The sequence below is a fragment of the Ictalurus punctatus genome, chromosome 29, assembly GCF_001660625.3.
Source record: "Ictalurus punctatus breed USDA103 chromosome 29, Coco_2.0, whole genome shotgun sequence".
NCBI lineage: Eukaryota > Metazoa > Chordata > Actinopteri > Siluriformes > Ictaluridae > Ictalurus > Ictalurus punctatus.
The window spans coordinates 15,571,031-15,584,654 of NC_030444.2; the positions used below are offsets into that span (position 1 = coordinate 15,571,031).

Consider the following 13,624-nt stretch of genomic DNA (forward strand, 5'->3'; position numbering starts at 1 on the left):
TATTTTCTTTTTTTCTCCAAATTTTCTTTTACAGACCACCTGTTTTTTAAAATCGTGAACAATAATATTTTGGTAATTTATTGGAGGCAGAGCGGTCTTTATTTATTTATTATTTATTCATTTCAATCTCTTCCACCCAGAGAAGTCATTTTTTATTAAAACCCCCGTTAGATTCCAGTGCAGATTATTTCACTCATAATAACTGATCATTGTGGATTATATTTCCACTACTAAAGTAAATATTATTTTTTAATCTTTTTTTAAAAAAAAAATCAATCACAGACTCCCTTGAGGATCCGTTCTTCCGCGGATCGAGAAAACACACCATGACAAAATACATTTTTTGACAATAAATTTTTATTGTGCCATTGCAGTCTGAGAGTTTAACAACAGATTAAATTGATAATCACGGTGAAATTTGTTCATGTGTTAATCCTAAAACACATTTGAACCGTGCGTGTTACTCATCCTACAGTCGTATTTGTGGCGACAGTAGGGGGACGCAGAGACAGCAGTAAAAAGGGCAGCAGAACATTCAGAAGATTGTTGTTGTTGTTGGGATAGTAAGCTGGCCAGTACCCTGGGAACTGTGTTCCATACCCTGGGAACCGTCTTCTATACCCACGAACCATCTGGAAATATACAGACACACACAGTTAGAGCTGTAAACTAAATTCAGACAAATTTAACGTTGGACATGTGTCCATGCGGACGATCTAACAGACCTCTTCGCTGGATGAACGCTTCTCTCGCTCGTGCTTATCGTCCACCTGTAAACATCAGATACTTAGAGAAAAATGTCTAAATCTGAGCTGAACAAAAGATAAGAAGGACTAATTAACACTCACAGGGACAGCACAGACCAGTCCAATAAGACACACCGCAATGAGCGCGACCTTCATGATCTCCTGTGATTGCTAACAGTGAAAGAAATGAACTTTATTCACGCATTATTCACTCGTTTACAGAACTTCTCAAACAGACGTTCAAACAGAGCAGACACCCTCTTACCTCTAGAAGGAAAAGGAAGAAACGACTGACGCTCTCAAGCTGTGGATGCACTAGTGCACCACGGCCACCTTTTTAAAGAAATCCTCCACACATAACTGACTCATCAGCTCGGTATGTGATCGTATTCTTCTACGTTGCACATTATTTAGCAATTTAACCACAGTACAGGAACACGGCGTGATTCAGGCTGTCCTGATTACTGGAATGGTGTTTGGGTCCATTAGTTTTACACCTGAGCAAACACAGTCATTACAAAATGTGTTGAAATCACATGCGATTTCCTCCCTGTAAGGACATTGTGTTAACGAGGTCAAATTAAATGCTGTTAAGTGCCTCTTAGAACAAACATCTCTAAATGTAGGCTCTCTGATGATATGGTAACTTTCAACACTCTCTCAGTTACAGAACATCGTGTGTTGGGGAATAATTCTGGTGTCTCATTTGAGGTTCATGTACATAACATCACTAAAACACACGTTTTACCGGCTCAGAAATATAATTAAATTGCACTGTATTTGTATAGCTCTCTTAACAAACGGACTTTTTTTGGACAATGGACAAATTTCTTCGTAAAGAGCGAGCCGGAGGAGACAGCAGAGAGGAACGCAATACAACAGAGACCTGAGCCTTTTCCGTCCCACTTCCTGAACAACTTTGGGACTCTGGGATGTTCTCAGTTCTATGCCTTTACATCACTATAGTTCTTGACAACTCGCCTTACAGGCACGTTAGGGCTATAGAGGTCAGGATGTATTATTTGAGTGACAGATCCTCATGACCATCACTTCGTTCTATCAACATAGAGGCTGTTGTGGGGCTTTTTGCTTAGAGGCACACATCCTGATCTTTATAGCCTTTGACGACTTGCCTAGCAGCTATACATTTAGGCGCAAAATTTCCAGAAATGACGTGAACACAGATAAGAACTCATCAGCACTTACAAGGATGATCTAGACCAGTCCTATAAGGCACTCTGCAGGCGACATGCAAGGGCTTCATGTTCTCCTTCGATCCATGGTCATGAAAGATGGGAATTTTTTTTTTCATCACAATTTATTCATTTGCAGCTACAGAGGTTTAAACAGAGCAGACACCATCTTACCTTTAGAGCCTGGTCGTTTTGTCATGACGAAATTTTAAGCATGTTGCATTAATGAAGTAATCCGAGAACCCTACTCGAATCCGAATAAGACACGTTATGACCATAAGTATGTTCATGAGTCAAATTTTATTGCAAGAAATGACAAAGAATGGTTGAGTACATGTCATACATCTCAAAATATTCACTGCTAGCTGATATTGCTTGTCTCATTTGCCCGTGGCAGGGGCAGGTGCAGGAGCAGGAGCAGGGGCAGGAGTGAGCAGCTGTAGTAGTAATAAGGGCAGAATAGTTTGGAGAAGATTGTTGTTGTTGTTGGGATAGTATGGCAGGAATTGTCCTCCATATCCTCGGTTGCTCTGGAAGGATAGTTAGAGCCGTTAGAGCTGTATTAAAGTAATCTGAGACCATATACAGTAAAGTAGACGTGTGTCTATGCAGATGATACGTTAAGCTGCTTTACAGACCTCGCCACTGGACGAGCGCTTCTCTCGCTCATGCTCATCATCGACCTGGCAAAATATTCATTTTAGTGCAAGATTTAAAACATGAACTTAACAAAAATAAGAACTAATCAGAACGTACATAGCTGGCACAGACGAGTCCAACGAGACACACTGCAATGAGCACGATCTTCATGGTTCCCCTGTGATCTCTGATGAGAAAAGACAGCTTGTTCATTTGCAGAACCTTTCAAAAGTGCATCAGAGGTCTATACAGAGCAGACACCATCTTACCTTTAGAGGCAGGAAGGAAAGACTGAGTATCTGTCGCTGTGGATGCGGTAATGCCCGAGGCCCTCCTTTTTAAAGACCTTTACAGCCCCAAACCGACCAATCAGTGGCACCGTGGCTCTTCTGATGGAGTCCTGCTTAGAACGCAATCATGGTCTTCTGTTTTACATCTTATTTGGAAACACGCGCACAACACAAGAAGATGGAGTGATTCACGCGGTCACACTTACTGCATCTGTAACGGTGTTTAGGTTCATTTGGGTTACACCTGAGCCAAACAAGCCATTGTGTAATATGGAAGCCTTAGACTGAACTATTTATGTACAAACATGCATACATACGTGCGTATATACAAAGTTTCACCAGTGATATGACCTCTAAGGCTTTCATGTTTCACAATGACTTGTTTTGCTCTGGATTATACTGCAGCGCTTGCTAGAAGAATGGGCTATGCTTGACATATCCTATGTATCTGTGATGGATTGGCACCTCATCCAGGGTGTTCCCTGCCTTAAGCCCCGAGTTCACTGGGATAGGCTCCAGGCTGCTGTGTAGGATAAGCAGTACAGAAGATGGATGGATGGACATCCTGTGTATTTATTTGTACAAAATGATAGTACCAAAGCAATGCGTTATTTTAGTTAATTTAAGAGAAAGTTCATGTCATGCTTGGAAGATAACACAACCAGCAAAGTAACACGTGTGTCTGGTCTCTGTCTTAACATGGACTCGGCCATGGTGGAGTGTGGTGTTGGTCTCGTCCCCCAGAGATATCTTATACTCGGTCTGGACACAGACTCCACTGGATCTGGTCTTGACTCAGCCTCGACTAGGGTGGTCTTGAACCCAACACTACAGATTACCTCAACAAACTGGCAGCTAGAACGCCAAGAGTCTGTACGGCTGTAACTGCTGCGAATGGAGGATTCTTTGATGGAAGCAAAGTTCGAGGCACCAAATTATTCCACGCAGAAATCATTATTTCTACCTTCTTAATGTCTCGTCTATAGTTTGTATTCATTCGCACCTTGTTTGATGAATAAAAGAATGAGTTTTCATGGAAAATGTGGCGTTTTGAGTGATTCTACACTTTTCAAATGGTAGTAAGTATGTTTATGTACATGTTTTACTTTCATTTCTTCCTGATCTTTCGGACATTCTGTGTACTGTACATCAGCCAATCACGTGTCAGGAGCACAATGCATAAAACCATGCAGATACAGGACAAGAGCTTCAGGTAGTGTTCATGTCAAGCCCGGACTCAGTGTCACCAGCCCTACAGGAACACCCTCCCCACTGGCATAGTTCACTATAACCAAATTACACGCAGTTGCAACATACAAATATACAATATTTTCCATTGTGGTTAAGAAATTTGCCAAATTTATGCAAGCTATGCAAACACCACCCAGTTCGATCCACCACTCAGAACATCATACTCTTGCTCCTTTCCCCTTTTCCCACACCTTACTTTACTGTTATCTCAATTATGTTATGATCCCCTGCCTTATCGTTTAATTGCTACAGGTTTAGAAAATTGGTTTAATCACTCAGCCGATTGAATGTGGATTGTCTTCAAACTGATAAAGGCATTTTTATTGATATTTATTTTATTCTATTAGCTAAGGGAATTGATAAAGGGCCTAGAATCAACCCTTGTGGGACTCCACATGTCCAAACAATCACGGTGTAAAGAGAAGTATGTAACTCACTCAGATTTTTATTTCAATAAAGAATAAACCAGTCAAAACATGGAAAAAACGTGCATTGTTCACTGACATTGGTGGTCTCATTTGTCAGTGGCAGGGGCAGGTGAAGGTTAATGTTGTTGTTGCTGATGAATGGGTATTTGTTAGAGTTCTGGAAATATATAGATGCTCACATTTAGAGCCGCAGTAAAATAATCTGAAACATTTAGTCTATAGATATGTGAGTATGCCGGTTATATACTACTCTGTGCTACAGGCCTCACCACTGGGTGCTTCTCTCACACTTCTCTCACTCATGCTCATCACTGACCTGCTAACATTCGAATTTTAGTGTCAATTTTCTGATAGGATGAAAGTGTCAAAGTTAACAGTGAAAAAAAATACAGCTATATAGAGAGAGAATTTGGAAGTACTCAAGATGCATGGTAATGGACCAATCAGCGCTGGGATCGTTCAGACGGAAAAATACAATTGCTTTATACAGAATCCCTGCCTCTGCATCACACCTTATTTGGCAACAGGAAGTCAGCGGTCAGCAAGAAAGGAGGAGTGCACGTGTGTTCTACTGAGAGCCAGGTACACCCGGGCAAACAAGTCGTTGTGAAACATGTTTTCAAATCATATCCAGTATCACTGGCGTGATTGTTATCCGTCTGCGCTCATGTTGTGAGAAACACTGTTGTGTCATAGCACTTACTAGCAAAAAACATTTTATAGATTATTCATCACAAACACGACCGTCACACATTCCATCATAGATTATTACCAATATAAGCAGTACATTTTCTCATTTTTATTTATTTATTTATTTATTAAATTGCCTTGTTGGGTTTAGCTGAAGTTAGTATTGTGTTAATTAGGCCTGGCTAGCACACAACCTTGAGAGATACAAGTGGAATAATTATCCATCAGTTCACCTGCTAGCTAGCTTTAATATCTGCACACTTTGTTTAATATTTCATATTACATTATTTAATAGTAATTATCCTCTGTATTGATCCTAATTAACTTTGTAAGTCCTCAAGTCTTCATTTAAAGACTGGACTGGAGAGAAATAAAGGATTATATTAACAAACGTTTGACCTTGTGATGACCTTGAATCATTTCATGGATCAAAACCCAAATCTATTCAGTTCTGCGGGATCTGATGGTAAAAATAATAATTAAATATTATTCCATATCTCATGAACATAACACCTCCACCACCTAGTGGCATAAACCTGGGACTGGAAACCCACAATTTTATCCATTTATTATTGTTTATGCCTTCATAAAGTGAACACAACTTACTGATCGAGCCGAACTTTTATATAAGAAATTCTTTTATTTCTGCTATAAATGTTTTTTTCTTTGATGTGTGTTATTGTTCATTATGTTTTAATTGTCTTCTTTAGATGTGCATTATAATACATTACAGTCCATACAAACAAATAGTGTATTCACCTGTGAACGAGTCTTTCTAGTGTTCCGTTCACAACTGCTTATTACAAACACACGCCGAGTCAGAATTATTACAGATGTTTTATTAAAGCACCGTTTTCCCAGCCAGTGATCAAGAACACACACATGAGATTGGATCTGATATCAGGGCAGGTTTCGATGAATAAGTGTTCTGAACTGCCCTTAATTTAAATGTAGATTACACAAAACACAACGTAAACCCCATTTTCTCGACTCTGAGCTAAAAGCTGAGGTTTTCTGAACAAATCCAGGGCAAGAGAAAGCACAGGTTATCTCCCAGTATCAGGAGCAGACGGAGTCAAAGATGCCGGAGCCGGAGCAGGTCCGAGAGCCGAGAGAAGGTTCGGCAGGAGCTGACAGATCTGATCGTGGGTCAGTTGCTTCAGTAAAGGAACAAAAAACCACATCAGTTTATTACAAACACACATCAGGACACATAAAGCAAAAAATATATATTTTATAGCTTTGAATGAAAGAATTTAGCGCTCTTTGCAAACCTTAGAGTTGGAGAAGAGTGAGCGAGTCTCACCATCGTGATCAGTTTCAGGCTGAAAGACAGGAAGTTGGTAAGTGAATAGACAAATAAACAAACAAACAAACAAACAAATAAATAAATAAATAAATTGACCAATGGACTGCTTACAGTTAAAAAAAAAATAAAAATCCTTACTTGGACAGCCACGGTCAGGCCGATAAGGCACAACAACCAGACTGCGGTCTTCATAGTTCTGAACTCTTCCACCTTCAAGAAGGAACAAAGAAACACATTTTGACATTTTAATGATAATCGAATGAAAATCAACACAAGCAGAACATTATAACGTGAACTTAAATCAGTTACCTTCTCTGATGTCTTGGACTAAACTAAAGCACGTTTATCTGATCCCGGCTCAGGACTTAAATGTGATGAGGAAAGATGATGACACATCCGTCTGCATGTCCTGCTATGAGAAATTCCCACATATGCAGATTGCTGAGAGAGAGAGAGAGAGAGAGAGAGAGAGAGAGAGAGAGAGAGAGAGAGAGAGAGATACTGTAACACTAGATCAACAAGGCGTGTAGAAAAACAAGCTTTACGTATTGTTTAAGTCTGCGGTGTTCAAGCGTTAATACTGAGCAATTAAAATAGTTGCGAAAGCATTACACAATGCAAACATACAACATGCGACAGATGAAGTCTCCACCTTTTTTTTTTTTTTTAATTTTAATAAAATTACTAAAATGTAGCAACTTGTCAACCTCAGGGTTTTTTTTTTTTTTTTTTAAACTTTTAGGATAATAAGCTTGAAATCAAGAAATAAAGAAGTAAAAAGTAGAGTAAACAAAAACAAACAAAAATTCCAGGAATTCAGTAAACTGAAGTACAATAGCTGAGAGGACGGCGCGTATAACGACACGTTTATGAACGCATTCAGCCCGAGCAGCACAGAGGGTGGCTTAACAAGCTCTTCCGTTTTTCCATTTTCCTATTTGACTCAATATCGGTTTCCATTTTCTACAAGACCTGCTAGATGATCTCAGACCTCTGAACAAAGACTGAGATTCAAACATCTTAGAAAAAAGTCAAGCCTCTCGATTGATTTCAGTTTCCCTGATGATCTTTTCTTCATTTCTCACCAGGGTGTCAGTGAGAGGTTTTTAAAAATAAATAATAATAAAATCAGTAAATAATATTTGAGAAGCATGAACACGTTGGAGATGGTGGAGCTCATCTAATTTCCAAACTAAGCTTGCTCGTGTATATAGTTTTTCATAATTATACCATATTCACATCTGTGTTGGGTCATGATTTCCTTTCTTGAGCAAGAGTTTAGTTGCTCAACTATCAGTAATAGTGTATAAATAAAGAGACAGGAGCTGGAGACTGAGCTGAGAGAAAGAGGAGGTAAGTAACTTCTAACAATGTTGTGAAGCATTAAGTATCGTCGAATAGATTCCAGATATTCACGCTCGAGTTTGTACACGTGTGAGTCAAGTAAAAACCTTCAAATGTGACAAGTTAGAATTGATTTTTTTTTCTCTAGAGGAATCTGGACACTAATTGAATGAAATGGAGATTATGTAGAAAATAAAACATTTCGGACACCTGTTTGCAATAAGTGCTGAAAATTATATTGAATAAAGTTTGAGTTTTCTTCATATTGTGGCTTTAACCTGTGATTTTCAGAGCAGAAATGGGCGTGCTATTCCTGGTGGTGTTATTGTTTGTTGGAGCGATTGCCCGTGTGAGTAAAACCTTCTGTTCCTTTTTTTTTAAGTACAAATTAGCATTGATGAGTTCTTCGGGAATATTAGCTCGTATCTAACATGGGTGCATGTGGGTTGTGTTTCATTTGGCTGTTTTGAGAAAATGAGTTAAGAGAAACAATTGGTTGTCAGTGTGAAAAAATTAAAGTCAAATACATAATATAAAAATTTAATCTCTTTACCTGCTTTACTTTACTCCTTTATGTCTACAGCCAGAAAATGGCAGGCGTTCAGGTCAGCAAGGTCCTGGACCAAGGGGAGGAGTTTCTGGGCCAATGGGTGGAGGTTCTGGACCAAGGGGAGGAGTTTCTGGGCCAATGGGTGGAGGTTCTGGACCAAGGGGAGGAGTTTCTGGGCCAATGGGTGGAGGTTCTGGACCAAGGGGAGGAGTTTCTGGGCCAATGGGTGGAGGTTCTGGACCAAGGGGAGGAGGTTCTGGGCCTAAGGGAAGACAACCTTGGCCAAAGAATGAAAGTTCTGAGCTAATGGGAGGACATCATGGGCCAAAGAATGAAAGTTCTGAGCTAATGGGAGGACGTCATGGGCCAAAGAATGAAGGTTCTGGACGATTGGATGGAAGAGGGTCTCAGCCTCCAGTTGAGGTGGGTTTACATAGATGACTGTACAGATTCATGACTATTTATAGCTTTTCTTCTGAGTTGGGTAATGCTAATTTTCATTAACATAAAATATATGAATATTTGGAACACTTAGCAGATACTGTACAGATAATTTGGGAAGGTTATTTGTCATCGTGTGAGTTCACAACCCCAGATGACCAGTGATTGGCCCCTAAAATGCACCCAAATTCAAAAACTCAACCAAAGACTCCCAAAAGTTTTTACACATCAGTGCTGATTTCATTCAAGTGTGATGCCAATATTTTGGACAGGATTTTGGATCTGTGAGGCCTTCAGATTACAGAGGACCACATGGCCGAGGACCACATGGCCGAGGACCACATGGCCGAGGACCACATGGCGGAGGAAGACCAACTCAGTCCATGGTTGCATTTATAAATATCATAATGTGAACCTTTACACTGCAAAAAATTATATCGTAGAAAGTGACAAACATCTTTAATATGAACAAATTGATCTATTTCATGTTACATCATTATTATAAGTCAAACATAACATTGTCTTATTCTATCGTCAAATTACAACGAGAAAAGTGATCTGCCAACAGAACAAGACTATTTCAAGCTTAATAAGTAAATGAAAATTTGATGTAGAAAGGATCATAATGATTTGTTTTGTTAAAATAACTATAATAGAAGCAAGACTGTGTTTAGTTCACCAGCAAAACAGGTTTTACGTTTCTTTTCCTCAAAATCTTTCACCAATTTCATATCTTATTAAACTATAAAAATGAACGGTGTTATTAAATTCACCCGACCGTGTGAACTCTTTCAGCCCAACGTGCGGCTCATCCCCATTTTCAAGGTGAGATGTTTGTAAAAAAGTGGTATATTAGATTATATTATTGTATATATTATATTATCCTGCTATTATAAATATAATCTAATAACTTCACTGTGTATGGCTTCACATACAGGTGGACAATATAACACTCCAGGTCATTATTAGATTTCTTTATTCTTATTATTTTATTATAATAATATTTTGTTCATATATGATACATTGTAACGGTTTGCAGACATTCACAGAGTTTACAAAACTGTTTCTTTTTTAGGGTCTCAATATCACTCTGCCCCTGAAAGAGGTCATTACAGTAGATTTAACTTCAAGATTGAACTTTTAGCTCTACTGTACATCTAAATAAATCATTCATGATAGTGACTTTTACATCTTTTTTTCCACAGGGAGAAAATATTTTCATCTTACCAAGAGTATGTACTTCTGTCTTATTGCTTTACAAGACCATGTGTATTAAGTCATATTTTTTACTTATGTTCCTGCTGTGATTTAAAATAGTTATTGTTTTTAATCTAATTCTCGAATAAAACACGAATAAAATGATTTATTATTCTTTTACAGACGGACAGGACTGCTCCTCGGGCGTTTGCGGTATTTGGACTCATTTCTGTTATTTATAACTTTATATTCACATTTCACTCAAATGTCTGAACTGATTAATAAAGCTCTCTAATTTACAGTATGGAGGCATGATTGGTCCTCAGGTAACACACACACACACACACACACACACACACACACCCCTTTATTAACACATTCCTGTCATTAATAAACTAACCCCCCCTCCTGTGTTCAGCCCTATCTGAAGATCATCTACAACCCCAGTGCTGCGGTAATTCACATTTCAGTTCATATTATCTTTATTTCATTTCTGTCACAGCGAATGAAAAACAAACAGCTTTTCTTTTCCAACAGCAACGGTTCTCATTTGAATATGGAGTTATTCAACTCGTAAGTAACTCTTGGAGCAATAAATACTAAACATTCATAATTCTATTGTATTTTTTCCATTAAAATTTTCCCTTTTCCCCTCATCATGTCCACCTTTAATGCACAGCTTCCATCTTTCCTGAAGGTCAGTGTGTAACGCTTCACATACAGTTATACATCCACCTTCCTGTGTCCAACACACTCATTTATCTCAATAGGCTGAATCGGAGAGTAATGAAGATACAGCGGTGTAGGAGGAAAGACAAATCTACATCAGACATGGCTTTAAGGGTAACATCTATCCATCCATCCATCTATCCATCCATCCCATCCATCTATTTATCCATCCATCTATCCATCCATCCCATCCATCTATTTATCCATCCATCCATCCATCCATTCCATCCATCCCATCCATCTATTTATCCATCCATCCATCCATCCATCCATCCATCTATTCATCTATCCATCCATCCATACATTTATTTATCTATTCATCTATATCTCCATCCATCCATCCATCCATCCATCCATCTATTTATCTATTCATCTATATCTCCATCCATCCATCCATCCATCTATTCATCTATCCATCCATCTATTTATCTATCCATCCATCCATCCATCCATCCATCCATCTATTCATCCATCTATTCATCTATCCATCCATCTATTTATCTATTCATCTATCCATCCATCCATCCATCCATCCATCTATTAATTTCACTGTTTGTTTGCACTCTGGTTGGTTGGTGGATTATCTATCCAATAATATCATTATTTTTGTATTTATTTATTTGTTTGTTTGTATTTGTCTGTTAATTTACATATCTATATATATTTCTAATGATCTATTATTTCTCCACACTGTTGTTTATCCACAGGAAAACAGATGTCCAGAGATCATCGATCACTACAGCGTTAAGGACTTTTAATGACTTTCGGGATTATGTAGGCGTGTGTGTGTAGATGTTGTGTAATTGTGTGTAGAGGTGTGTGTAGATGTGTAGATGTAAATGTGTGTAGATGTGTGTGTAGGTGTGTGTGTGCAGGTGTAGTGGGTTTCTTTATTAATGAAATGTCTGTAATGATGGATTTTTGTCATTCATTAAACACGTCAGCATCCACACTGTCTTTCCTTCGGTTTATTTAAAACCAGTTGATTCTCTCATGATTCCTATGACGCAGGTACTGCACGGGTACATTAACCCTTCCCTAAAGCACAAACAATGTAAATGTACCCTCAGGTAGAGCAGGTCATAAAGGTGTGATTACGCAGCTTAAATTATGTTTATTGAAAGTCCGAGGAAATCCTCTCGTTCCTCTAAAGCAGCAATTCTGAAGTGTTTTACAGTCCAAATCACCTTTAACTGTCACTTATTGATTGATTTATTTTTAATTATAAGTATTGGGTTCAATAACAGGCAGGTGGGGCGCGCTCTCAGGGTAATGATGAGACGATGGTGAGAGAGAAGGCAGCAGTCGCTCAGAAAGAGCTGCAGGAGGATTAACAATAAACTGCATCACGATCGTCTCCATTCACACCTCACGCTGAACACAAACAAGAGGCACACAGAAAACAACAAGCATTTAGACAAATCAGATGTCTTCTGGAACAGTATAGTCTGTTTAGATGAAAGAGTAGAACATGTTATCAGTAAAGGAAAGGGGATATGTACAGTGAAGCACGGTGGTGGGAGCGTCATGATCTCGGCTGTATCTCTGCAGATGGCACTGGGACATTACATGATCATACCAGAATAAATGAACGCTGGAGTTTATTCTCTGATACAGGGAAGATTACTGGCGCTTTGTTAATAAGAAACACAATGTTTACATTTACTTACCAATAAAATAAAATCATTCAGTAAGTTTATCAGTGCACGCCAAGGGATTTATTTTATGTTCTGAATATAAAAGTCTGATTGTATTTCTCCACATCTCCTTTAAGGGAGCAGCAAGAAACACTTTATAGCTCAATTTATTTATTATTATTTCCATGATTAATTAATCAGTGGTTTAAAAATCCCCCAATAATAATAATAATAATAATAATAATAATAATAATAATAACAACAATAATAACAACAACAACAACAATAATAACAATAATAATAACAATAATAACAACAACAACAACGAGATTTATTATTGCATGTATTATTGGCGTTATTGGGAAGTATGGATTATTCCAGTTCGACACTCGTCCTTATTATCCACGATGGAAACGGCGCTGATTCCAATGTTGACGAAACCAATTTACCGTGGCTTTATTCGTCGAAGTTATCGTGCCTTAAGGAATCGAACAATAAATCTTACACCTTTAACTGTAATCTCTACAAAGCAAAGATAAAAATACTTCATGCAGCACTTCAGCTGTAATACGAGTCCGAAGATTGAAGGACGTACATGTAGGTGAACGCGACGGTCATGTTAAATTGACAATTTTGTTTATTTATGCAAAATGATGCAGTTATTCGTAAGCTGATTCACATTCATGACTAAAATATTTAAAACGTTGCCCATTTAAGCAGCTTCAGTGTAGTTAGGTTCTTTTTGTTAGTAACTTGTAGAGGAGAGAAATACTTTTTTTAAAGGGCAGCTTGACTGTAGCTTAACTTCACCACACTGTGAGAAGCTTGAAGCTTTATGAGCTTTCAAAGTCGCTTCCTCAACACTGGTCTCAACGAGACAACAACCCCAAACACAACTCGAGAAGGCCTCGCCTGGCCGAGCCAGCCCTCGGACAGGGATCTCCTTACATATGCACAGAGGAGTTTTTTAATTGTGACTCCATCAAAGGGAACTGAAGACACGTTAGAACACACTGCCGCAAAAACTAACGACGTCTTACTGTAGAAGTCTCAATGTATCGACCAACAACAGCTTTAAAGTACTAATGTTGGTCATTTGTGGAGCTTGAATACAGTCCTCTCCAAAACTATCGGAACGGCAAGGCCAACTCTTTATTGATTTCTCTTTTGCTGTGAGGAC

General features: G+C 38.5%; 1 protein-coding gene and 1 long non-coding RNA gene across 2 annotated transcripts; one reads left to right on the forward strand and one right to left on the reverse strand.

Annotated features, from left to right (window-relative positions):
• Window positions 1–6,037: 6,037 nt before the first annotated feature.
• LOC108260534 (uncharacterized) lies at window positions 6,038–7,007 on the reverse strand. The gene is made up of 4 exons (XR_001811181.3): window positions 6,856–7,007; window positions 6,685–6,756; window positions 6,512–6,562; window positions 6,038–6,394 (listed from the first exon to the last, which is right to left on the reverse strand). It is a non-coding gene; the product is annotated as an uncharacterized LOC108260534 (long non-coding RNA).
• A 1,171-nt stretch (window positions 7,008–8,178) lies between these two features.
• LOC108260523 (keratin, type I cytoskeletal 9) lies at window positions 8,179–11,757 on the forward strand. Its single transcript, XM_017460908.3, has 14 exons — window positions 8,179–8,239; window positions 8,474–8,863; window positions 9,154–9,267; window positions 9,677–9,706; window positions 9,819–9,839; window positions 9,957–9,986; window positions 10,087–10,113; window positions 10,262–10,291; window positions 10,381–10,404; window positions 10,497–10,532; window positions 10,616–10,651; window positions 10,758–10,775; window positions 10,849–10,921; window positions 11,515–11,757. Exons 1-13 carry the CDS (start codon window positions 8,189–8,191, stop codon window positions 10,882–10,884), a joined length of 843 nt encoding a protein of 280 aa, XP_017316397.2. The 5' UTR covers window positions 8,179–8,188; the 3' UTR covers window positions 10,885–10,921; window positions 11,515–11,757.
• Window positions 11,758–13,624: the final 1,867 nt, after the last annotated feature.